Raw genomic sequence first — 23,978 nt, 5'->3', positions numbered from 1 at the left:
GACTGGCAAAATAAGTCCTCCCTCCCCCCTCTCTCCCTCCCTTCCTCCCTCCCTCCCTCCTTTCCTTTTTTTCTTTTCTTTCTAATGATACTGGGGCTTGGATTTAGGGCCTGGTCACTGTCCCTGGGCTCCTTCTATTCAAGGTCAGTGCTCTACCACTTGAGCCACAGCGCCACATCTGACTTTTTCTGAGTAGTTTATGGGTGCTAAACTGACTTTTATGCCTGGGCTGGCTTTGAACTGTCATTCTTAGATCTCAGCCTCCTGAGTAGCTAGGATTATGTGTATGAGCCACCAATGTCCAGCTCAATATCTACTTTTAAGTTTTCACTTTCTAATCATAAAAGAGAGTGTTAGATTGTATATATTTAGTATTTATTGAGTATATCTGGATAAGTATCATAAGCATATGCTATGTAAGCATATCGTATATTGGTGTTATCCTCTCCAGCTGGCATAAATGACGAGGACTGATGTTATGACCATGGATTTCTTGCAGGCCACTCAAATTCTGGCATCGCTCATCTCTGAACTGCACTCATGGCTACTCAAAATAACGTGACTGAGTTGATTATCACTGGCCTCTTCCAGGATCCTGAAGTTCAGAAAGTGTGTTTCGTGTTCTTCCTTTGTGTGTACCTGGCCACGGTACTGGGCAATGGCCTCATCCTTGTGACAGTCAGCGTCAGTAAGAATCTGGGTTCCCCCATGTACTTCTTCCTCAGCTACCTGTCCCTGGTGGAGATCTGTTACTCCTCTACTGTGGTTCCCAAATTCGTCACCGACCTTCTTGCCAAGATTAAAACAATCACTCTGAAGGGCTGTCTGGCTCAGATATTCTTCTTTCATTTCCTTGGAGTCACTGAAATCCTCCTGCTGACAGTGATGGCCTATGACCGCTATGTGGCCATCTGTAAGCCCCTTTACTATACAACTATCATGAGCCGGCCCGTGTGTCACCGGCTGGTGGCGGGTTCTTGGCTGGGAGGCTTCTTTCATTCCATAATTCAGATTTTCATCACCATTCCCTTGCCCTTCTGTGGTCCCAATGTCATCGACCACTACTTCTGTGACCTGCATCCCTTATTCCAGCTTGCCTGTACTGACACTTTCATGGTAGGCATTATTATGTTCGTCAACAGTGGATTGTTCTCTGTATTCTCCTTCCTCTTTTTGGTGGCCTCCTATGTGGTCATCCTGGTCAACCTGAGGAACCAGTCTGCCGAGGGGAGGCGCAAGGCCCTCTCCACCTGTGCCTCCCACATCACCGTGGTCGTCTTGTTCTTTGGACCTGCCATCTTCCTCTACTTGAGGCCGGCTTCCACCTACACTGAGGACAAACTGGTGGCCGTGTTCTACACTGTCATCACCCCCATGCTGAACCCCATCATCTACACACTCAGAAATGCCGAGGTGAAAAACGCCATCAGGAAGTTGTGGGGGAAGAAAATAACATCGAGGATGGAATGAAGATGACAACAGGAGAGAGAGCAGCATGTACCGGGTGACTGGAGATGGCCATTTTAGTTAGTTAGCTATGAAGGAATAGAGCAAATGGCAGAGGTAATCAAAGGATGCTTTTGTTGTATGAGAGACGGGGAAAGAGATGTAGAAGGAGAGAGGGAGTGTGTGTGTGTGTGTGTGTGTGTGTGTGTGTGTGTGTGTTTGTGAGAGAGAAATAGAGAGAGATAGAGTGAATAAGTTCATTATTCAGCCTTGTCTTGTCTTCAACTCCTAAAGTAGTTCAGCCTGACTTTAACCTCAAGATCATCCTACACAGCCCCTTAATGCTTGGAGTATTGGCATGTCACCATGCTGGAGCTCAAGAAATTCCATGGTGTCATTTCAAACTCTGTCATAATTAACAGTATTTTGTACATATTCAAATCATGCTACTTTCCACCTCTTCTCCAATAACCTTTAAGTGCAAGCGTGTAGCATTTAGGGATGGATGACCTGACATCTATTGGCTATGTGGCCTCAGCTTTATTCTTTTTACCTCTGGTGTTTAGCTGTGCTATCTGGGAACATCCTGGAAAGATCTGGAAAGCTCCTGATTTATCTTGTCTTCTCTACGTTATCTGGTTCATTTCTTACCTCAATCTGAATTTAGTGCTGGGAATTTTGTGGAAGGAGTTGTATTTCAAGAGCAAGAAGAGCACCGTTTGATTACAAATGCCTTTGGAAGGGGAAACACAGGAAGACTGCCACAGTAACATTAATAAATCATTAACGTCTTCATCTGCACACTTACGTGACCCTTCTTTCTAAGACAATGGTTATCTGGGCTGTGGGTTAAGGTGGTTAGTTTTGGTTAGGAAGATATTGGGTTATAAGTATGATGTAAACTGTTGAACAATGACTTCAACCAAAGCTAGTTCACCGCCTGTCCTGGATAACCTGTGGGCCAAGGATAGCTTTGACCATTTTTGGGCAGTTGTAAGGCTACTCATTGCAGTCTGTGTACTCTGCTAGGCACAAAATACTTAGTAATTTAATGTTCAATCACTATTAAATTAACAGCAATACTTAGTAATTTGATATTTAGTAACTTAATAATTTAATATTTGGTCATTTAATCATTGACACGAACATTTTTGATGTAAGCCACAGTATCATTTTTTTGCTTCCTCCCGAGGAAATGAGGGTCAGTAGTTTTGATTCTGGGTTGGTGTCCCCAAGGGTTGTTCCTCATCTCCCCAGACTGTCCCCCTTGTGGTTGCAAGGTGCAGAATGGTGACAAGTCTAGACACAGCATTTTCACATGAGGGGTGGCAGAGGCCCAATTTTTCTTTTGAAGAGATATTCTCAAAAATTCATCTTCACAATTATCTTTGTTTTTATTCTTCTTGTCCTGGATGAGACCCTATGTCTGTCTGGGGATGTAGTAAATGCTGGGAAAGTGAGTGTTGGCCAAAAGGAATGGAATGAGATGTGCTGGGCATGGATCAGGTGCAGGGTTCTCCCTGAGGGGGCACCTTTGTTTAGCTTTTATGTTTTGCTGAGGTTGTAATGTATTTAGGGTAGGAAGCATTTTGTATGTATGGACTTTTACTTTTTCATAAACAGTGGAGATCAAGGGCTTTCTGGACCTCTTCATTTTTGGATTCACTCTCTCAATCAAGGGGTGGAGTTACAGGTAGTACATGAGGAATTGCACCAGGATGTATTTTCACATGTGTTCTCCAGGTTGACAGGGTTAACATCCAATTTTCAGTCTTACCATTCTGTGCCCTTTCCATGTGGCCTTACATGGTGGAGGTATATGGCAGGAACCCAGCAGATGCTGAATGAACGAGGTGTCCAGTGCTGCCATCATGGTCACTCGGGAAGAGACTGAGTCAGATATGAGGAGCTAAGGAAGAATTTTCTCATGAGTTTATCTTGAGATACAGATACAGAGGTGGTGTTAGTGTATTAACTTGATAAAAAGTACCATTCATCCCCTTGCCACCCCTAACAGAAATATCTGAAATGCACATTTGGATTTGTGAATAGACACCTTCTGTTTGGATAATGCCTTAAGCACATTTCAGAGTCCTTTCACTCCTGCTACTCAATTGGGATCTTATAGAAACCCCATGAAATCAATGAGTCATTAGTTAGTCATCTTTAATGTGAAACACATAGTTTTAGGTACAAGAAAAAGATTCTGTAACAAGATCAAAGTCTACACATGAACAGTGCGGAGTGGGAACCTTCTTTCTTTATTCTTTTGTGAGTGATGGGCTTGAACTTGAGCTCTTCAGCCCAAGGCTACCTACCACCCTACCCTTGAGCCAAGCCATACTTCCTGTTTTCTAGAGGTTAATTGGAGATAAGAGTCTCAGGTCCTTTTGTGCCCGGGCTGGCTTTGAACCTTGATCCTCAGATCTCAGCCTCCTGAGTAGTTAGGATTACAGGCATGAGCCACACTGTGCCTGGCTCAGAGTGGCAACTTTCTCTCACATTTCTGTATCCTTAATAACTTCTATTCCTGATCACTCAAAAAATGACTCAAGATGGCTTTCAGAATCTCCAGTGATAATTCCAGCATTCCTATTGTCCAGGAAATGAAAAGGACAAAATAATTGCATATTATCTCTTACTTGTAAGAACTGTTGGGTAGTATGAGTTTTTCCCAGATGGGCATATATTTGAATGAAAATTTAGAGGTCCTAATATTGTAGCAAAAAGGGAAATACTAGCACTGTAAGATAAATCAGGTGTTAGTCTCGGCTCAAATTCAGGTATTTTGATGCTCAGAACAGATACTTTCCATATCCCAGCTAGTGAAATATAAAGACCTGAATGTACAACTGTGAGATTTTTGATGAATATATACAATGGATTACCAACATCCAAAAACAAAATAGGGAATCTTTGTGGCACTCCAGAAACTTCTTATTGTCATCCCAATCCGAGTTAATCCATCGACATGGATCCATTTAGCTTCTTCATGCTTCTGTGAAGGCTTGCTCTCTGTATCCAGTTTGTTTCATGCATCTTAACTGTTTTGGAATGTCATCTGTTTTGTAAATTATAATAATTTCTTCATTTTTTTGTGAACTTATGAAAACCTTTAATAAACCCTTTCCTTCATTTGCTTTCCTACTTCATAAATGCTATAAGAGAACTTGGATACAGTTCCTAATGAAAATTAGAAAAAAACATTTTTCATACAATAAATGTTTCCCTTTGGCTACTTCTTTCTAACCCTTCACTGTGTTGAAGAGACACTGGGTTCTTCCAGGGTCTTGCTTAGGTGAGTGGTATCTGAAATGCATGGACTCTTCAGGTAGGCAGTTCATACACAGGGTTTTCCTGACACCAGATCTATGACTCGGCCAACTTTGGAAACAATCTTGGGCAGTTCATGTTTCACATGGTTTGTTCTTGGAACAGGCAAAATTCTGAGAAGCACAATGTCCCTAACAGTGCATTGCTGGAAGAGCTATCATGAGCAAAGTATGTTTTCTGCTTATTAAAAAATTTTCGTAAGTAAGGATCCAGGACAAATCTAGTTACTCTCACTTTAGCAGTTGTTTGCATTGTTGTCCCAATTACTTTTCCCACAATCCGTTTAGCATGGATGGATGAATGAACTACTAAGATTCCATGGCTTTGGTTACTTCAGCTTTTCTGCGATGTGATCCTTCCTTCATTTTCTTTAGTGAAAATTATTTTATTGCACGAATATGCTACAATTAAAATAAACATTACTATGGTAGACATGAGGTTGATTTCAGTTTTTGATTGTTGTGAAGGGAAGATGCAAGCGATGTTTTTTTTCACTCTTGTTTTTAAAAACATAAGCAGTTGTCGAATGTATTTTTTTTTTTTTGCCAGTCCTGGGCTTGAGCTCAGGGCCTGAGCACTGTCCTTGGACTTTCTCAAGGCTAGAGCTCTACCACTTAAGCCTCAGCACCACTTCTGGCTTTTTTCTATGTATGTGGTACCGAGGAATCGAACCCGGGTCTTCATGCATGCTAGGCAAGCACTTTAACCACTAGGCCAAATTCCCAGCCCTGTCGAATGTATTTTCTCTGCAAAATAACACAGGAAGGAATGTGTGTGCTCATGTTCCTAATTCTAAAAGCGAAAGGGTTGTTGGGCTTTCATTGAATTTGGAGCGAAAAGGGGACAGTCAGTGATTAAAAAGGAAATAAAATCTACCTTTTATGAATGAGTAATTTGAAGTAAATAAGTACAGTTTAATTTTGTTGTTGTTGACACTAGGGTTTAAACATCGGGTGTGGCATTTGCTTAGCGAGTCTTTTGCCACTTGAGCTGCTCCTTCAGTCCTATGTTTTGCTAATTATTTTAGAGATGGAGTCTCACACCCTTTTCCAACTGGTTGGACTGGACGACACCCTGTGGATCTCAGATTCCTGTGTGGCTAGGATTATAGACAGGAGTCACTAGTGCTCTGCTTATATCACAAAGATTTTTTTTTTAAAACAAGTATTGTTTCTCAGAGGAAGCATTTACACACACACACACACACACACACATTGAAAAATTTATCTTTCTTAGCTTTATTAAGCCATTTATATCATTATAGAAACTATTGGGACCAACAGATATATAGACCAACAGTCTATGATGACATATTACAGAGTATATATATATATATACATGTATGTGTATTATACATAAATATCTAGAACTTTCACATTATTATTCACTGATTTTTCCATGTTTCTTTCTATATAAGGGACACCTATTAATTCAGTCCTTTGCTTCTGCAAGAGCAATTATTTAAAACTTTTTCTTTGGTCATATGTCTCATATAGATTTCTTATGAATTTCTAGTTTAAACTTATAGCTTCTTATATTCTTTAATTTCAATCAGTGCTTAGTTAATATTTGTTAGTAGTGTTGGCAAAGAGCTTGTTTCATTTCGCGAAGTGCTTTGAATGTTTACAATGTTTTATCCCAGGAGATTTAAAACAAATACAGGTATAGTCCAACAAATATATATGCACATATACATATATGTATTTATATGTTTATATAATCAACAGTCCATTTTAATGATGAGATCAATTCAGGGAAAAATTTCTTTCAATCTCTACCAGGGCCCTTCAACAGACTTTATGGACATGTTGGGTTGGAATATTCATTGCTATGGGAGACTGCCCTGTGTTAGTAGAACATTTTGTTTCACGGCACCTGATCTTCACATCAGTGGCACCCCATCTCATCAGCCAGGTTGGACAATGGAAACTATCTCCAGACGTTACCTAAAGTCCTCTGGGGGAAATCAATTCTGGTGTTGAGAGCCACCAATGGAAGTTGGTTCAGTTTCTTGACACCTGTGGTTCCTGATTCTTAAATCAGGAATATTATCATTAAAGAAAAAAATATTTTTGTAATGCCAAAGAATTAAGTTCATGAGAAGGAAGAGAACTCTCAGCCACTTTCGAGCAGCTCCATCCTCTATGAAGACAGAGTGAATATCATTTGTTCACATTTTTCACATTTTTTCCCTCCATTTCTGAAGTTGTGGGAGTCCTCCCTCCCATGAGATCTTCTGCTTGTTAGGAAGGGGTGAGGGTGGAGGTCCCTGGGGATGTGCCTCTGCTCCCTGATCATGCCTTCTCCCTTGCTGTTACTTAAATAGCGTCAACTGCCTGAGTCCTCAGTTCTCCATAGACTATATGTGAGACATTCTCCTTTGCTTTTGTTTGTATGGCAGGTGCACTTGAGATTCCAGTGCCTCGTTTGCCATATTCTCCAATCTAAGTCTGGAAAGGGAGCAGGTGCCACCGCACTGAGGAAAGGTCTTGTGTATTTGACTGGCTACACGTTTCTAGTATAGTTAGTTGGGAAAACTTTGTGAGTTCAGGAGCTTTATGTTTTTTGTCTTTGTGTTCAGGACAGAAAACATTACTGTAGTAAGAAGAGCCAAAAACATTAGTGGGGGTTTTGTTTTGTGATTTTGAATGGTTTCTGCATATGGTGGTAGGTTCCGTTTGGAAAGGAAAGGACTTGGTGCTGTGGGGTATGTGGCATTCCACAATGGGATGAGCATGTGTCTTAGAGACAAGTACTGTGCCAGGCCAGGGATTCAAGTTGTGATCTTGGTCCTTTGTCCTTTTCAATATTTATCAAATACCTCCAGGGCATCAACTCAGTGATAAGGTCAGAGAAATACATATTCCTATGGAAAAAATAAAAAAGAGAAATGTATAACCTCTATTTATTCCACTGAAGTTGACTAAAGGTAATTTGGAGTCACCAAGTGAGCACTGGAGATGGAGTGATATGACATCTCTGCTCTCAGTGGGATGGACCCCCCCATTGACCATTAGCGTTCAGTACGCAATTCCAGAAAAGTCTGTAGAGAAGAGGAGCCACTGGCTGTGAGTGTCCACGGATTGAGGAGATGAATTTCCTGTCTCTGGAAAGAATCTAAGGAAACATAGGCCTGGAATTTATCTCTGGAAGTAGATATTATCTGCCTATTAGAGTTGGGCTTCTGAGTCTCAGAAGTTGAAACATCTTTCTTTCTAGACATCACGTAAGTTCTACCTGGGAAAACTAAAGTGTGAATCAGGGGAGTTGAGACTCTTTCTAGGAATGCCTTCTATGAATGCCTGCTTGGGAGAACTGTCTGGTGAGCTAAGCATTTGCGGCTGGTCTCTGCCCTCTTTGTTTCCTGAAATTGCAATGGAGGCAATGTTGTTCTCTTGAGGTCATGGTCTTTAATCATCTTGGCCTGTTTGGTTAGCTTGTAGTGTGGGGGAAATATCATCTGGCTCCTGGCTTCTGATGTCTTAGAGTCTTACTGTAGGAGGTAATGTGTAGATAAGCACAGTCCTGAGATACTTTGGTCAAAGTGCATCATGGACCAGGGAAGTCTCCAAACCTTCCAGAGAGCAGTCTGGTTGATACGCAGAGGTGTCTGAAGGATGGATTCTTAGAGAAGATGTGCTGGAGCAAAAAGGAGAACTATGGGCCAGGATGGGACCTTTCCTGGAGGAGACGAAGAGGGCAGTCAAGAGGAGAACTATGCATGGATTGAGTTAGAATTCTGGTAAAGGTTGAGGGCACCAGGAACCCCGAGTAGAAGGCAAATCTCCGGGGGGAGATAAGAGTAGGATCTATATCTATGGCAAGCATTGGGATGGATGGATGGTAATTATCACGAGACATAACACCAGGGCAGCTCTTCGGAGAAGCAGAGGGGTACGTGGAGAGGCTGAGAACTTTGTTGTCAGGGATCTGTCTCTCACTTGATGCTTTGTTATTTCCCTCTTTATTCCAACCACGAATGATAACACGGTCTGCTTTATTGGGATGTTCTTTCTTTTGAACGTTACCAACGCTTACTGATATTTCAATACTCACTATCATCCCAGAGGTAACTATGAGAAATATGAACATAACTTACCCACTTCATGGAGGAGTCTTTGGTTTATATCCTTTTAGGGCACACCACCTAAATCTTTGCCTCTTGGTGATGACCTCATGGCTAACATCCACAACGTGACTGAATTCCTCTTTCTGGGGCTTTCTTCCACCTGGGAGGTGCAAAGAGCTTGCTTTGTGCTCTTTCTGCTCTTGTACATGGCCATTGTCCTGGGAAATCTCCTTCTCATGCTGACCGTGGCCACGAGCAGGAGTCTTGCTTCCCCCATGTACTTTTTCCTCAGCTTTCTGTCTTTTGTGGAGATCTGCTACTCCTCCTCCACAGCCCCCAAACTCATCTCAGACCTGCTGGCTGAAAGGAAAGCCATAGCTGCGTGGGGCTGCATGGCACAGCTGTTCTTCATGCACTTCTTTGGTGGCACTGAGATTTTCCTGCTCACAGTCATGGCCTATGACCGCTACGTGGCCATCTGCAAGCCCCTGCACTACAGCAGCATCATGAACCGGAAGGTGTGTGCTGTCCTCGTGGGGACCGCATGGCTGGGAGGCTTCTTGCATTCCTTGGCCCAGGTCCTTCTCATCGTCCATCTGCCCTTCTGCGGCCCCAATGTCATTGACCACTATTTCTGTGACATTCTCCCCCTGCTCACACTCGCCTGCACAGACACCTTTCTCACCGGGCTGCTGGTTGTGGCCAACGGGGGTGTCCTGTCTGTGGTCAGCTTTGTGGTCCTCTTAGCGTCCTACGCGGTCATCCTGTGTCACCTGAGGACGCAGAGTGCCCAGGGACGGCGCAAAGCCCTCTCCACCTGCGGCTCCCACATCACCGTGGTTCTCCTGTTCTTCGTCCCCTGTGTCTTCATCTACCTGAGGCCTTCTGCCCCGCTGCCCGAGGACAAACTGGTGGCTGTGTTCTACACAGTGATCACTCCCCTCCTCAATCCTGTCATCTACTCCCTGAGGAATGCCGAGGTGAAGAAGGCGGTGAAGACGCTGTGGGGCCGGATGACAGCGTGGAATGAAAAGTAGAGGCGCAGGTGGAGTTTAGTCCTTGGGTTTGGAATGAATGACATTGCGTCTTAAACTAGAGGGCGTCATGGCTAGGAGGAAAAGTCACAGGGCTTGCTTTCTTTCTTTCTTTCTTTCTTTCTTTCTTTCTTTCTTTCTTTCTTTCTTTCTTTCTTTCTTTCTTTCCTTCTTTCTTCCTGCCATTGTATACACTTCTGGTCATTTTTTTTTTTTTGTGGGTCATGAGACTTGAACTCCATCCAGCCTGGCTGCTGTCCCTCTGAGCTCTTCAGCTCAAGGCTACCGCCCTACCCTCCAGCCATTTTCAAGAGATTAATTGGAGATAAGAGTCTCAGGTCTTTTTGTGCCCAGGCTGGCTTTGAACTTTGATCCTCAGATCTTAGCCTCCTGAGTAGCTGGGATTACAGGCGTGAGTCACCACACCTGGCTACTTCTGGTCATTTTTAAGACTTACTTTCTCTGGTGAATTTTCTGTGTGTGTTTCCTGAGCACAAAGACCTCATGTATAACATTATATAGAATCACTTATTTTATGATCATGCTTTTGACAGAATTAAATACTTGTTATTGTTTTAAATTTACTTTTATCATCTTTAAGTTAATATACAAAGGAATTACCATTCAACAAAGCAGTTTAAAAATATAATGCATCTTGATCAATGGCACCCTTTCATCATTCTACCCTATCCTTCCCTACCCAACCCCTCCTTCAATTTTCTTAATCTCATAGGATATGCATTGTATTTTATGACTGTATTTCCCTCTTCTCCACCATTTTGTTGATAAGAAATAATGTTTAAGATCTTTTCAAAATATATCCTTAGATATTTATTAATTGCAAAGTAAGATGTCACTTTATACCTTGAAAAAAATCCTATTAAGTGAAGTAAGCCAGACTCAAAGGAACATAGGCTCAATGGTTTCCCTCATTTGTCCTAATCAGTAGAAACCTTGGGCTCTCCTAGCAGAGATTTACAACAGAACAAAACCTAGATACATAAGGTCATATAGTATGACGCTAAATGAAAGGACCTCCAGGATATAGAAACAAAAGCCATATAATGAGTGATTGTTGTCCTTAATGTACTATGTTATCTCTCATCTCTTTTGCTGTCCCTTGGTTATCTCATATTGTTACAGTATTTCACCTTGTTATTTGATATATTGTATATATGTGTATTTGGTTATTTGAAATTGAATAGGGAAGAGGGGAAAACAAGATGAGGGTCGGGGGTGGGGAGAGGGAAATGGGGACCAAGACATGAGGAAGGGTATCAATGTTTGTGAAGTAATGCACCTTCTATCTGGTGAATATAATGTAACCCTTTTATTAATTACAATAAAAATATATGAAAAAGATGTTACTTTATAGCCATCTGACATAGATTTCTGTTTACTTTATACTTTGTGTAATTTATTGAAGTGATCATCACTATGAATAAAATAAATTGGTTTCACATACCTCTTTACTCATTACACTGCAGAGGCATATAACATTATCACTTTGCTATGCTACCTGGAGAGCATAACGTAGAGTCTCACCATACAAAAATGCAACAGAAATTCACACTGAAAGATCTTCTACAGGTTACTCTTTAGAAGAAAGGTTACATATTTGCCTCAGATTAGAAGACTCACAACAACTTCAAGCAATATGAGAGAACCAATCATCTGGATTGAATTAGGTAAAGAACACGAGTGGGAGAAACACTCATAGACAAAACTGATAGACTTGTGAGGATGTAAATTTGTTGATTTAAAAACTTACACTATTTTTATTTCAGAGAATAGCCTATAACTTGGCAATTGCTCATTGATGTTTTAGAGATAAAAGAGCTTCTGGTAGCAGTCTTCAGATATTTGCCATTTAACTGTACTACCTGCACCTTGATCTGTGTCATTCTTTCAACATTTTCACCCCACCTTGACCCACATGTCTCTTTACTTTAATTTTGTGGTACATGCAATGGATTCTTGACTGCACGCGCCCTGCTTTTCCCCTTCATTTGCCTACCCTTCTTCTCTAGGCCTTACCCTCCTCCCCAGTGCAAGTGCCCATTTCCTAGTGCTTATTTTGTTGGGCATTGACTTTGCTGTCTAAGGAATTATACTGTACGAGATTCTTGTGAAGTCTGCCACACTTCAGTTAATACACTTGTTACCACTGGCAACTTGTTTACTTGTAGGTTTATAGGCACATTCTAGCTATCACAAATGAGGGAAACCATACAACCTTTGTCTCTCTAGGTCTGAATATTTACAGTATTTTTCCAAGTCTTTCCATTTCCTCATGCATGGTATAATGTATAATTCTCTCTGAAGGATGAGTAAAAGTTCAGTGTATGTGGGTGTGTGTGAGACATTTCTTTTTAAAATTTTTTGATTGTAATTAATAGAAGGGTTACATTATATTCACCAGCTAGGAGGTGCATTACTTCACAAACATTGCTACCCCTTCTCATGTTATCCATTGATAGATAGGGGCATCTGGGCTGATACCGTATCTTGGTTATGGTGAAGTCCTGTAATGAACATGGCATAGATTTCTTTTAATATAAGAACAAGTGAAAAGAGTTCAAACTCTTATAGTGTCTCTTAGAGACTATAGATGTGGAGAAGGTACCAGATCAGTACAATGTTTCATAATTTAGAGTTGCAGTACTGATACCCAGAGCAGAAGCAGAAGAAGATGGGATCCATTCTCGTTCAGTTTTCTATCCTCACCTCCCCGACTCTCTGGCGGTTCTGGTGATGGAACCCAGGGTTTTGTATGCAGTAGGCTAATGCTTTCTGCTGAGCTGTCCCAGCGCAGGCTCCTTTGCTTATTAATGTGATGTTGGACACTGATCATATATTCTTACTGGGCAGGTGATTACATAGCAACTTGATTCAATAGAAGAATTTATTAAAGTTATAGATTTGAACAATTATCTTAGCCTTCCTAAGACCCATCTATAAAAGCGTGACTCTCAGAAGAAGAGGAGAAGAGAGGGAGAATGTAGTCAAGAATTAGAGCACTTCTTACAAAAACAAAGTAATGGAGCAGGTGGGGAGGGGAGGTATGGGTGAGCATGCTGAAAGGGTTGACATGGATCAAGAGATATTGTAATCACAAACTGCTTTGTTGAATGGCAACTCCTTTGTACAATCACATAAAGATAATAATAAAAAGTCAGTTAAAAAATAAAAAGTCATGGCTGGGAGTTTGGTTTAGTGGTAGAGTTCTTGCCTAGCATGAAGACCCGGGTTCAATTTCTCAGTACCACATACATAGAAAAAAGCCAGGAGTGGTGCTGAGGCTCAAGTGGTAGAGCTCTAGCCTTGAGGAAAGCCCAAGGACAGTGCTCAGGCCCTGAGTTCAAGCCAGGACTGGCAAAAAAAAGTCAGTTTGGGAGGGGAGCAGAGGAAGGGAAGAAGGATGGGTGATGGAGGGATGGACCTGGTTAAATATTTTTTGTGCACATGTGTGTGTGTGAAAATGCATACATAATGAAGCCAATCAAAATTGCTAACTTAAGACACAGTAGTGCACCAATGTAATAGTCTAGGGAACCCTATAGAGTAATTAGGTAGTAATTATGTCCTTGAGCAGGAAAACCATGTGGAAAGAGTGTGTGGCAAAATTCTTAGATTTTAAAGAACAGACAGTTTGGAAGTCTCTTAGTAGGAATTACGAGTTCATTTAGTCATGCTATCGTCGTGAAGACAGATGTTTTTAAATTTTTTGCCAGTCCTGGGCTTGAACTCAGGGCCTGAGTACTGTTCCTAGACTCTCTCAAGGCTAGAGCTCTACCACTTGAGCCTCAGCACCATTTCTGGCTTTTTGCTATGTATGTGGTACCGAGGAATGGAACCTGGGTCTTTGTGCATGCTAGGCAAACACTGTACCACTAGGGTAAACACCTGGCCCCAGATGGGTTTTTTTTTTGCCCTTTCCCTATTTTTAAAGTAAATGGGGTGCACAAAATAAGCTTGAAGGCCATTCTATATCTTGTATCCTGTGATCTAGAGATGCCCGAAGGATGTGTGTGAGGGGGCCCAAACTCACTCAATTAAAGTCTTCATGGAACTCACTGATTTTTACACCATTAGTACAATGAAGTATAACCAGTTGTGGTGACCTGATGTGGTGAGGTGTTGGAGCTTTCTCTGTCACTAACTTGAGAATAGATGGCAAAACCTCTGGGGGCCACTCATGGTGTGAGTGGGAGTATTGTCTGTATAACTGGATTAATTAGAGAGAGATCTTAACCTCAATTGGGAAACTGACTTCTGTTCTTATCAGAAACTCCCCAAATAACCTCCCTAGACACTGGATGTTAGAAAAGTTCAGGGAATGTAACTATCTCCTCAGGTTTCCATGCTGACAACCTAAATGCATTAGGCTGCTGAGTCCAGCAACCATTTCCCACATTTCTCCTTTTCCTGGGTTCTAGGGTAACCCAAATGTATCTGTTTCACTGTAACTTTCCTAGTTAGAAAGTAACTAAGGGCTGGAATTGACACACAGAGGTGGAAGCATTGGGGAAGGCTGGTGAGTCTTAGTATTTAGCAATGCTTTTTTTCCTTCGTTCCTTCCTTCCTTCGTTCCTTCCTTCGTTCCTTCGTTCCTTCCTTCCTTATTTAGCCAGTCCTGGGGCTTGAACTCAGGCCCTGGGAACTGTCCCTGAGCTACTTTTACTCAAGGCTAGTCTTCTGTCACTTGAGCCACAGCGCCACTTCTGGCTTTTTCTGAATATGAGATACTGAGGAATCGAACCCAGGGCTTTATGCATGCTAGGCAAGATATTTACCACTAGGCTATGCTCCTGGTCCCTTTTTATTTATTTTTAAATTTTACTTTATTTTATTGTAAAGGTGATATCAGAGGGATTACAGTTACATAAGTAATCAGTACATTTCTTGTCTATTATCCTCTTCCTGGTTTTCTCCCACTTTCCCTCCCCTCTTGACTCTCTTCCTATTTGTAAAGTCCATTTCCAACTTAGTGTCCTTCAGTATCGTTTTTGCATTGGTTCACCTTTTGTTCTTTGTCTCACCATTTTGTTATTCCCCTTTCCTTCCGCAAATCAGATAAATGTATCTACAATACACAGAGTACCAAATAAAAAGAAACAGTGGCAGAAGGGAACTGTAGACAACCGAAGTTTGACTTCATTGCCATTATTATTAACATCCTTTGTGTCATCCTTTTATTGTTATCCATATTATTATCCTCTTCTGCTTGGCTTTGCCTTTATTTTAGACAACCTTTCCTCTCTCTCTAGGCTTCCTCCTTTCTGGAGGCGCTGTATGGAATGAGCACCAGGAGAAGAATCAATGGAGAGATGATCTTTGATGCTTGTGTTGAGCAGAGATTATGAAACTTGATTTTCACTGTAGCTCTTGACCAACCAGCTTTGAGATTTTTGGGTTCTAGACTCTTCTTCAGGAGGATGAGGAGCTCATAAATTTTCTTTCAAAATTAGCAGTTCTTGTGCTCAGAAAAGGAGCGTGGAAGGGGAAGTACTTGTGTTTGATTTGTCTGTGACAGGATATCTTTACAGAAAGGGAAATCTGGGAAAGGGGCTAGTTGGACAAATCTTATTTTCAGGGCTTCACAGTACACAAGTTTTCATGATAGGAAACGTCAAATAGGAAATCACAAAGTGAGGGGCCAGACTTATTTTAGAGATTTGAAAAAATTTTCTAGAAATTGTTAATTGGTGTTAATCTATATTAAGCTTGTACGTTCCTCCTTCCCTTATGTTTTCTTAAATGGAAACATTCAGTTAACTTGCTCTCTGATAAGAATACTTAGCTTTCAGAATCTCTTGTTTGGCTCTACCATTTTAAACATCAGAACAGGGCTTGGAGTGTGACCTGGCAGTAGAGTGCTTGCCTTGCATGCATGAAGCCCTGAGCTCCATATCTTGGTACCACATACACAGAAAAAGCTGGAAGTGTTGCTGTGGCTCAAGTGATAGAATGCAAGCCTTGAGAAAGTTCCTGGCCCTTAGTTCAAGCAATAGGACTTGAAAAAAAAAACCATAAAAATTAAAGTTACTTTAAACACTGCAGGCAAAATGTCATTAGCTAAGTGGTCTGATGACCCCTTTGTGGAATTATCTTAAATTATTTGTCACTTTATAGGATCAACAATTGTTGATTTCTTAATATGTTTCTTTTATTCCAAATCTGTCAAATTTTTAATTTCTGAGGAAACTTTCATAATTTTGGATAGAGATAAATTATTATTTTTTTAAAACCTGAAACTCTGAACCTAAACGCTAAACCTAAAACTCTTCTTAAAAATCTGGTTAGGGTACCAGTCTTTGACACTTCAAATGAGAAGCAACTATAGAAATAGCATTTACTTTCAAGCTCAATTTCACATTTCTTCTCTCAAGACAGTGAAATTTTCATACTGTCTCCTGGTAAATATCCTATATGTGAAACACAGACACATCAGCTGGGTACACAGAGAAGCATGGGTGGGTGGTTAGTGTGTATGTGTGCATGTGTGTGTATTTTGTAAGGAAGGAGCACAATAATGAGGGGATAATATCATGCCCAATTTGCATGTTAGAAAACAGAGGCACCGAGAGATTGTTACTTGTAGAAGCTTAAATAACTCTCATTTGAACTTGAACAACTCTTCTTTGAACTACGATGTGTATTTTCAACATGAAAATGCTTCTACCATCTCTTATTTCTGCAGTATCTTGAAGTAATTATATGAAAAGGCATCATATTAGTTTTGTAACACAGGGTAGTGAAATGAATTTTCTATATTCAGTGCTAAAGTTTCTCAATGACCATTGAACTGCAGCTCGTGAAACTAGCGAGACATAAGAAGCTAAAAGGAAGAAGGAATGGAGAAAGGCCCTAGGTATCAACCACTGTCTTTATGCGTGGATACATACATGTATATGTGTATATATATATATATATGTATATACGACAGTAAGACAGAGCATCATTTCAACTGTTAATTAAGTTGGAATAAAAAGCACATATCAAAATTTATCATCTTCAGGAATCAGGTTCAATGGGGTTGATGTATATTGGCATTGCTATGCAAATACCCTCACCATCTATACTCACAAACTCTTTCATGATACCAGAATAATCAAAATAATTTTATATAGATGTAGGGAGATGCCATAATGAGAACCACAACATAGGAAAGATCAATAAATGCCCATGAAATGTCCATTGGCACAATAAAGAACACACAAACTTCCTATTCTTCCAGACTCTGACAAACACATCTTTCCACTCACTTGGCCATCCTAGACAACTCACATGAGTGGACTTGTGAAGTGCATTTTCTTTGGTAAATGATCTAGCATTTAGTTTAAGTAGACTATTCAGTCTCACTGTATAACATATCTGGACCCTTTTCTAAGACTAAGTTGCAAGATGCCAGAACCTGGAAACAATGCAAGTTTGCACAAGCAGAGAGCATGGCAGTTCTGCCTCCTGCTGCAAGAGCACATAAAGAACACCTGATGGTGTGTGAACAGGGTAGACAGGCAGAATAAAAACACACTCAATTATGCATCCAGAGTTTTTAGTGTAATGTCAGTGGTCTGGGGCTTGGTTGTTTTCACAGGTTGAAGAAAAATTGGGAGTGAAAAAATTGTATCACTCACTGTAAAATATTGGTTCTAGCTGGTGGCTCATGCCTATAATTTTAGTAATGCAGGAGGCTGAGATCTAAGGATTGTGATTCAAATCCAGCCTAGACAAGAATGTCTAGGACTCTTATTTCCAATAAACTACCAAGAAAACCCAGAAGCAGAACTATGGCTTAAGTGGTGGAGTGCTAGACTTGAGCGAAGAAAATTTGGGGATGGCACCATGGTCCTGAGTTTAAGCACCTGGAAAGGCACAAAATACAGAAACAAAAAATGGTTCTATATTCTGGTGCAAGGAAACACTGACCCCAAATGTTATTATACAACATATATAAATTAATTTTTTTGGTCAATCCTGGGCTTGAGCTCAGGGCCTGAACAATGTCCTTGGGCTTTCTCAAGCTAGAGCTCTACCACTTGAGCCACAGCACCACTTCCGGCTTTTTCTATATATGTGGTACTGAGGAATCGAACCCGGGTTTTCATGCATGCTAGGCAAGCACTCTACCACTAGGCCAAACTCCTGGCCCTATGTAAATTATTCTTTGTGAGTAGGAGATATAGAAGACACATCTACATTTTGAAAAATACAGGCTTGATTCTGATCTAAACTTCATGACTTTGACAAGTGACTGAACCTTTCTAAGTCTGTTTCCTTTCTCTATCTCCCTCCCTTCCTCCCTTCTTTTCCATTCCTTCCTTTCTTCTTTCCTTCCTTCCTTCCTTCCTTCCCTCCTTCCTTCCCTCCTTCCTTCCTTCCTTCCCTTTGTCAGTCATGGGGCTTGAACTCAGGGGCCTGGCTGCTGTCTCCGAGCACTTAATGCTAGTGCTCTATCACTTTGAGCCACAGTGCCACATTTAGTTATCTGTGGGTAATTGGAGATAAGAGTCTCATGGACTTTCCTGCCTGGGCTGGCTTCAAACCACAATTGTCAGATCTCGGCCTCCTGAGTAGCTAGGATTACAGGTATGAACCACCAGTGCCCAGCTATAGTCTCAGTTTTCTAACATACAAATTAGGCATGGTATTTTCCCTTCATTACCATGCCTGTACTAATCAAGTGTCATAGCATTTTTTATTGTTGTGAGAAAGAAATCAATTAATGTCTATTACTAGGTCACAGAAAACTCTTCAAAGTAACACTTACAAAGTCAAGTTGCATTCTGACAATAATCTCCAGCAGCAGCCTGTGGTTGTTTTAGCCACTTGCTTTGTGTGTGTGGGGGAATCAAGGCAGAGAGAGAACTCAAGGCGAAGCAGAGTGACAACAGACCTCAGGGCCTGCTGTTTGTGATGAATAAGGAAAGTTTTTATTTCTGTATTCCTAGGTGGTCAACCTGTGAGCTTTAAAACATGGCTGCTACAAGCAATGTGACTGAAATCATTTTCCTGGGATTTTCCCAGAACCAGAATGTGCAGAAAGTCATTTCTGTGATATTTCTCCTCTTGTACACAGCCATTGTGCTGGGAAATGGCCTCATTGTAGTCACTGTCACAGCCAGCAAAGGACTCTCTTGTCCCATGTACTTCTTCCTGAGCTACCTGTCCTTGGTGGAGATGTGTTACTGTTCTGTCACAGCCCCCAAGCTCATCTTCGATTCTTTCTTCGGGAAGAGAGTCATTTCTCTCCAGGGCTGCATCACACAGATATTTTTCCTTCATTTCTTCGGTGGCACGGAGATCTTTCTCCTGACGGTCATGGCCTATGACCGCTACGTGGCCATCTGCAAGCCTTTACACTATGCCACCATTATGAACCGACGGGTGTGTGGCCTGCTGGTGGGAGCAGCCTGGGCTGGGGGCTTGTTGCATTCCATTGGGCAAACCTTCCTCATTTTCCAGCTGTCCTTCTGTGGGCCCAATGTCATTGACCACTACTTCTGCGATGTCCACCCAGTGCTGAAGTTGGCTTGCTCAGACACCTTCCTCTTTAGCCTCCTCATCATCATCAATGGCGGCTCCATCTCGGTGGTCAGCTTCACCGTGCTGCTGGCTTCCTATGCAGTCATCCTGCACTCCCTGCAAGGCCACGAGGCCCACGGGCGAGGCAAGGCGCTCTCCACCTGCGCCTCTCACCTTGCCGTGGTGGGCCTGTTTTTCATACCTTGCTCCTTTGTGTACATGAGGCCCTGTGTCACCCTGCCTGCAGACAAGATCGTGGCTGTCTTTTACACAGTGGTCACACCTCTCTTAAACCCTGTCATTTACTCCTTCAGGAATGCTGAGATGAAGAATGCCATGCGCAGACTCCTGGGGAGGAAGGCGATTTGGGAAGAGAAATAGACTGTTTTAAGCACAGAGGGAGTAGGGAGGGGAAACTGGGGTTCCTACGTGTCAGTCTGCCTCCCCATCACCCAAGACATCTTTATGGGATGGGACAAGATCAAAGTTCTCCAGTGCTGTAGTGACTTGGAAGTAGATTGTCCCCAGAGACTGAAAACTTCCACAACACTGGGTCAGTGGGGAGTGGGGAGTGGGGCGGGGGAGGAGAGGAAGGGCTGGCTCACAGAACAGTGGTTTTATGGACTGCAGAGTGGGGGACAGGGCACTGAGAGCCTCAGCAATTGCCCATGTTCCTAGAACTTTGATGGACAGGATCGGTGTATGGAGAGAATCTGGGCACTGGGCCAGGAGCAGGGTGTGGTCCTTCCAGCTGACCTGAGTTCATCAGGAAATTCACACCAGCTCATGCCGGCATTAGGCTGGAATTTTTCTTTTCTTTCTTTCTTTTTTCTTCCCTTTTGGTTGGTCATGGGGTTTTGGTGTTGGTCCCCGAGCTCTTCAGCTCAAGGCTAGCGCTCTACTACTTGGGCCACGGCACCACTTGTGATTTTCTGGTAGTTAACTGGAGATAAGAGTCTCACCGACTTTTGTGCCCAGGCTGGCTTTGTACGGAGATCCTCATATCTCAGCCTCCTGAATAGCTAGGATTACAGGCATGAGCCACCAGTGCCTGGCTTGGAATTTCTCAAGCATCAAGTGGAACAGCAGAGCACTAGACATTGATATTCACTTTGTAGTGCATGCTCTATTTCCTGCACATTAACATCTTGAGTTCTGGAATTCCCCGTGTTCACATTTGTCTGTCCTTCTTTCCCCCACACTGGCTCCTTCTGGACCATCTAGTTTGTGACCTGTTCTGAAAAAAAAAGTCCAAAAGTATAGATTTTCAGGCAAGTGATTTATTTCCTGTGGGACCTAAAAAGAGAACAAGACACATGAGTCAATGGGAGATCTAGGCTGTAATTTCAAGTACATTCCAGCAGAGGGCCGCTTCAGCCTGTTGTTCAGGAATGCTATGGCGTAAAGAGCTGTAGCATTCATACTCTCAAGGCAGTTAAATAAAAGCTAGAGGCTTTTCTGGGGCTGGGTTGGGGGCATAAAATCCCAAGCCATTGTATTACTTCCTTAATACAGGGAAAATGGACTCTAGCAAGGCAGCAGGTATAGCTGGTAGAAGTGAAAGCACATAAAGATTATTAACAACAATAACGAGAATAACAAGAACAAGAAATAGAAAGGGATATTGACAGGGATATGGCTTCACTCTGACATTCAGTGGGTCCTCTCACCATGTTTGAAAGGGTCTAGAGTATGGTACAGAAATCCCCAGTTGAACTGAAATCTATAGGCTTGTAAGTTATTTGAGATATTTTGAAAAAGGAGTGGAAGACTACATTGTGGAAAAATTAATAAGACAAGCTCAGTTATTTGCTAAAATTTGGCTTATTTTAATGAGTTTCATGCTGTTTAATAATTTTATTATAATATTTTGTTTATACTATCACATAATAGACATAAATTTTAAAATATTCCTACAAAAGCAGGAAAAACAGGTTCATGTCTGTGTAATTCCAGTTACTTAGGAGGCAGAGATTTGAGCATTACTGTTTGAAGTCAGCTAGAGCAGGAAGTCCCTGAGACTCTTATTTCCAATTAAGTACAAAAAAAGCTAGAAGGGGAACTGTGGCTTAAATGGCAGAGTCCTAGCCTAGAGCAGAAAAACCTCAAGGACAGCATCTACGCTCTGAGTTCAAACCCAGTACCCCCCCCCCTCTCTCTCTCTCACACACACACACACACACACACACACACACACACACACACACACACACACATCCTAAATTACAAAATTCAAAGCAACAGTAATGCAAGCATGTGTCGATTCTTCATTCCTTTTTAAAAGAATTTTTTTGTTGGTGTAATGCATAGAGGGGTTACAGTTACATTCCTCAGGTAGTAGGTGAATTACTTCTTGCACATTGATACCCCTTCTCATGTTTTTGTTCCCGTTTCCCACTCTCACTCTCTCCCAATCATCTTGTTTTCTCCCCTTCCATTCCCTATTTCGTTTCCTTTTCCTTTTCCCTTCTTTTTTTGTAGGTCATGGGGCTTGAACTCACTTGGCCTGAGCGCTGTCCCTGAGCTCTTCAGCTCAAGGCTACTGCCCTACCCTCGAGTCAAGCCTCAATTCCCAATTTCTAGAGGTTAATTGGAGATAGGATTCTCAGATCCTTTTTTGCCGGGTTGGCTTTGAACCTTGATCCTCAGTTTTCAGCCTCCTGAGTAGCTAGGATTACAGGCATGAGCCACCTTTCCCTATTTCAAATAAGCAAATAAATATATATACAATATACCAGGTAACAAAGTGAGATATAATAACCCTATGTGATTAACCATAAGGGGAAAAAAGAGAAAAGAAATAACATAGTACATTAAGAACAACAATCACAAAGATCAACCTTCTGTTTCCATATCATAGAGTTCCTTTCATTTAGTCTCATCGTATACGACCATGTACGTAGCTTTTGAGTTATTGTGATCCTCTGTTAGGAGAATCCTAGACGTGTACTAATTATTACAAATGAGGGAAACCATGGAGCCTATGTTTCTTTGAGTCTGGCTTACTTAATATGATCCTTTTCCAATTCTTTCTATTTCTTTATGATTGGGGCAATGTCATTTTTTCTGATGGCAGCATAAATTCAATTGTGTATAACCACTACATCTTCTTGATCCATTCATCTACTGAGGGGCATCTGGGTTGGTTCCATATCTTTGTTATGGTAAATAATGTTGCAATGAACATCGTTGTGCTAGTGGATTTAGTATGTCCTTGTTTCTGGATATTTGGGTAAATGCCAAGGAGTGGAATTGCTGGGTCATAAGGGAGCTCTATGTTTAGTCTTTTGAGGAATCGCCATACTATTTTCCAGAGTGGTTGAATGAGTTTACACTCCCACCAACAGTGTAATAGCTTTGTTCCTTTCTTTTTAAAAAAAATCTAATTTATTTTTTTAAATTTTTTATTGTTGGGGTAATGTGCTTCATTCCTTTCTAATGTCTCATTGTATGAGTATACCACTTGGTAAATTCAGTCTTCAATTGACAGGCACCTGGAGTTTTCCCACCTGAGGCTCTTGTGAATAGTGATTTGTGAACATTCACTTACCAGTATTTGCTTAAGCACTTATTTGCAATCAAAGTGGAATTGTTAAACTTTGTGTTTAACTTTTTTTTACAATGGCTTGGGTCTGATCCTTCACGAGGGGTTCACGTGTTGAAAGGAGTGAAGGGAGGAAGGCATCAGACAGAGAACTGGTGCTGGTCAGATGACAACAGCCACGAGGATGGAAAGAATGATGGTGAGGTGGACAAGGACAGCAAATTGTGACAGCAAATGCTTAATACCAACCACCAATGCCAAAATCAAGTACAGTGTGCCAGGATTTCATTTCGACTCTATAAGCAACATAACAGGTAGCTCTGTTTTTAGTTCCATTTTTGTAGGTGAGGGAGTAGAAGTTGCAGGCAATAAAAGATTGAGGTTAAATACTGTGCATAGAGGGAGGGGTATGAAGAGTAGAAATCTGAGTGGGAGTGGGTTCCTGCGGGAACCTGAGACTGAGCATTGAGTTGTTTGTTTGGATGGTAACTTTGACCTTGGAAGGCTGAAAAGCTTGTAGCCACTAGCTCTGATTTTGGGGCAGACTTTGTCAACCTCTCTGTGTTTCTGTGTTCTGGCCTTGGGCCACACTTGGTGGATCTAGAGACCCTGTCTCAGAGGACTACTACAGTATTTGAGTTGCTGGGCCAAGGCCAATTTCTTCCAGCTTGAGAGGTGGCTCTTTAGTTGACACAGGGAGGAGATCATCAAGGTATTCTAGGATTCAGGGAACGACAATGGAGCAGATATGTTCCCAGTCTGGCTGCGGCATGTATTTATTGACTTGATCCAAGAGGCCAAAACAGTAGAGCTGGGATTATTTAGAACATTTAGAAGGCAGAACAGCTCTCTCTCTCTCTCTCTCTCTCTCTCTCTCTCTCTCTCTCTCTCTCTCTCTCTCTCTCTCTCTCTCTCTCTCTCTTCTCTCTCTCTCTCTCTCCCCTGTCACATGCACACATACCTTCTTTCTAACTCCAGAGAGTCATCAAGAAGGCAGGAAGCAGGACAAAAACCCCCTGAAGGT

General features: G+C 41.7%; 3 protein-coding genes and 1 pseudogene across 3 annotated transcripts; 3 read left to right on the top strand and 1 right to left on the bottom strand.

The window, feature by feature from the left end:
- The first annotated feature begins 540 nt into the window (after positions 1–540).
- Positions 541–1,470, top strand: LOC150052863 (olfactory receptor 4B13-like). Its single transcript, XM_090348898.1, has one exon. The coding sequence runs from the start codon at positions 541–543 to the stop codon at positions 1,468–1,470; it is 930 nt and encodes a 309-aa protein (XP_090205024.1).
- Positions 1,471–4,699: 3,229 nt separating this feature from the next.
- LOC150052862 (uncharacterized) lies at positions 4,700–8,841 on the bottom strand (annotated as a pseudogene).
- A 114-nt stretch (positions 8,842–8,955) lies between these two features.
- LOC150052861 (olfactory receptor 4X2-like) lies at positions 8,956–9,885 on the top strand. The gene has a single exon (XM_090348897.1). It carries the CDS (start codon positions 8,956–8,958, stop codon positions 9,883–9,885), a length of 930 nt encoding a protein of 309 aa, XP_090205023.1.
- An 8,976-nt stretch (positions 9,886–18,861) lies between these two features.
- On the top strand, positions 18,862–19,791 carry LOC150052860 (olfactory receptor 4X1-like). Its single transcript, XM_090348896.1, has one exon. It carries the CDS (start codon positions 18,862–18,864, stop codon positions 19,789–19,791), a length of 930 nt encoding a protein of 309 aa, XP_090205022.1.
- Positions 19,792–23,978: the final 4,187 nt, after the last annotated feature.

This window comes from Megascapheus bottae, chromosome 16 (assembly GCF_031878675.1).
Source record: "Megascapheus bottae isolate mThoBot1 chromosome 16, mThoBot2.hap1, whole genome shotgun sequence".
In the NCBI taxonomy this organism is placed as follows: domain Eukaryota; kingdom Metazoa; phylum Chordata; class Mammalia; order Rodentia; family Geomyidae; genus Megascapheus; species Megascapheus bottae.
The sequence above is the reverse complement of the archived record's forward strand: the minus strand, read 5'-3'. Positions and strand labels throughout refer to the sequence as shown.

What these genes read in the sequence shown, in the direction of transcription:
- LOC150052863 (XM_090348898.1), top strand. Translation starts at nt 541, where the DNA reads ATGGCTACTCAAAATAACGTGACTGAGTTGATTATCACTGGCCTCTTC.
- LOC150052861 (XM_090348897.1), top strand. Translation starts at nt 8,956, where the DNA reads ATGGCTAACATCCACAACGTGACTGAATTCCTCTTTCTGGGGCTTTCT.
- LOC150052860 (XM_090348896.1), top strand. Translation starts at nt 18,862, where the DNA reads ATGGCTGCTACAAGCAATGTGACTGAAATCATTTTCCTGGGATTTTCC.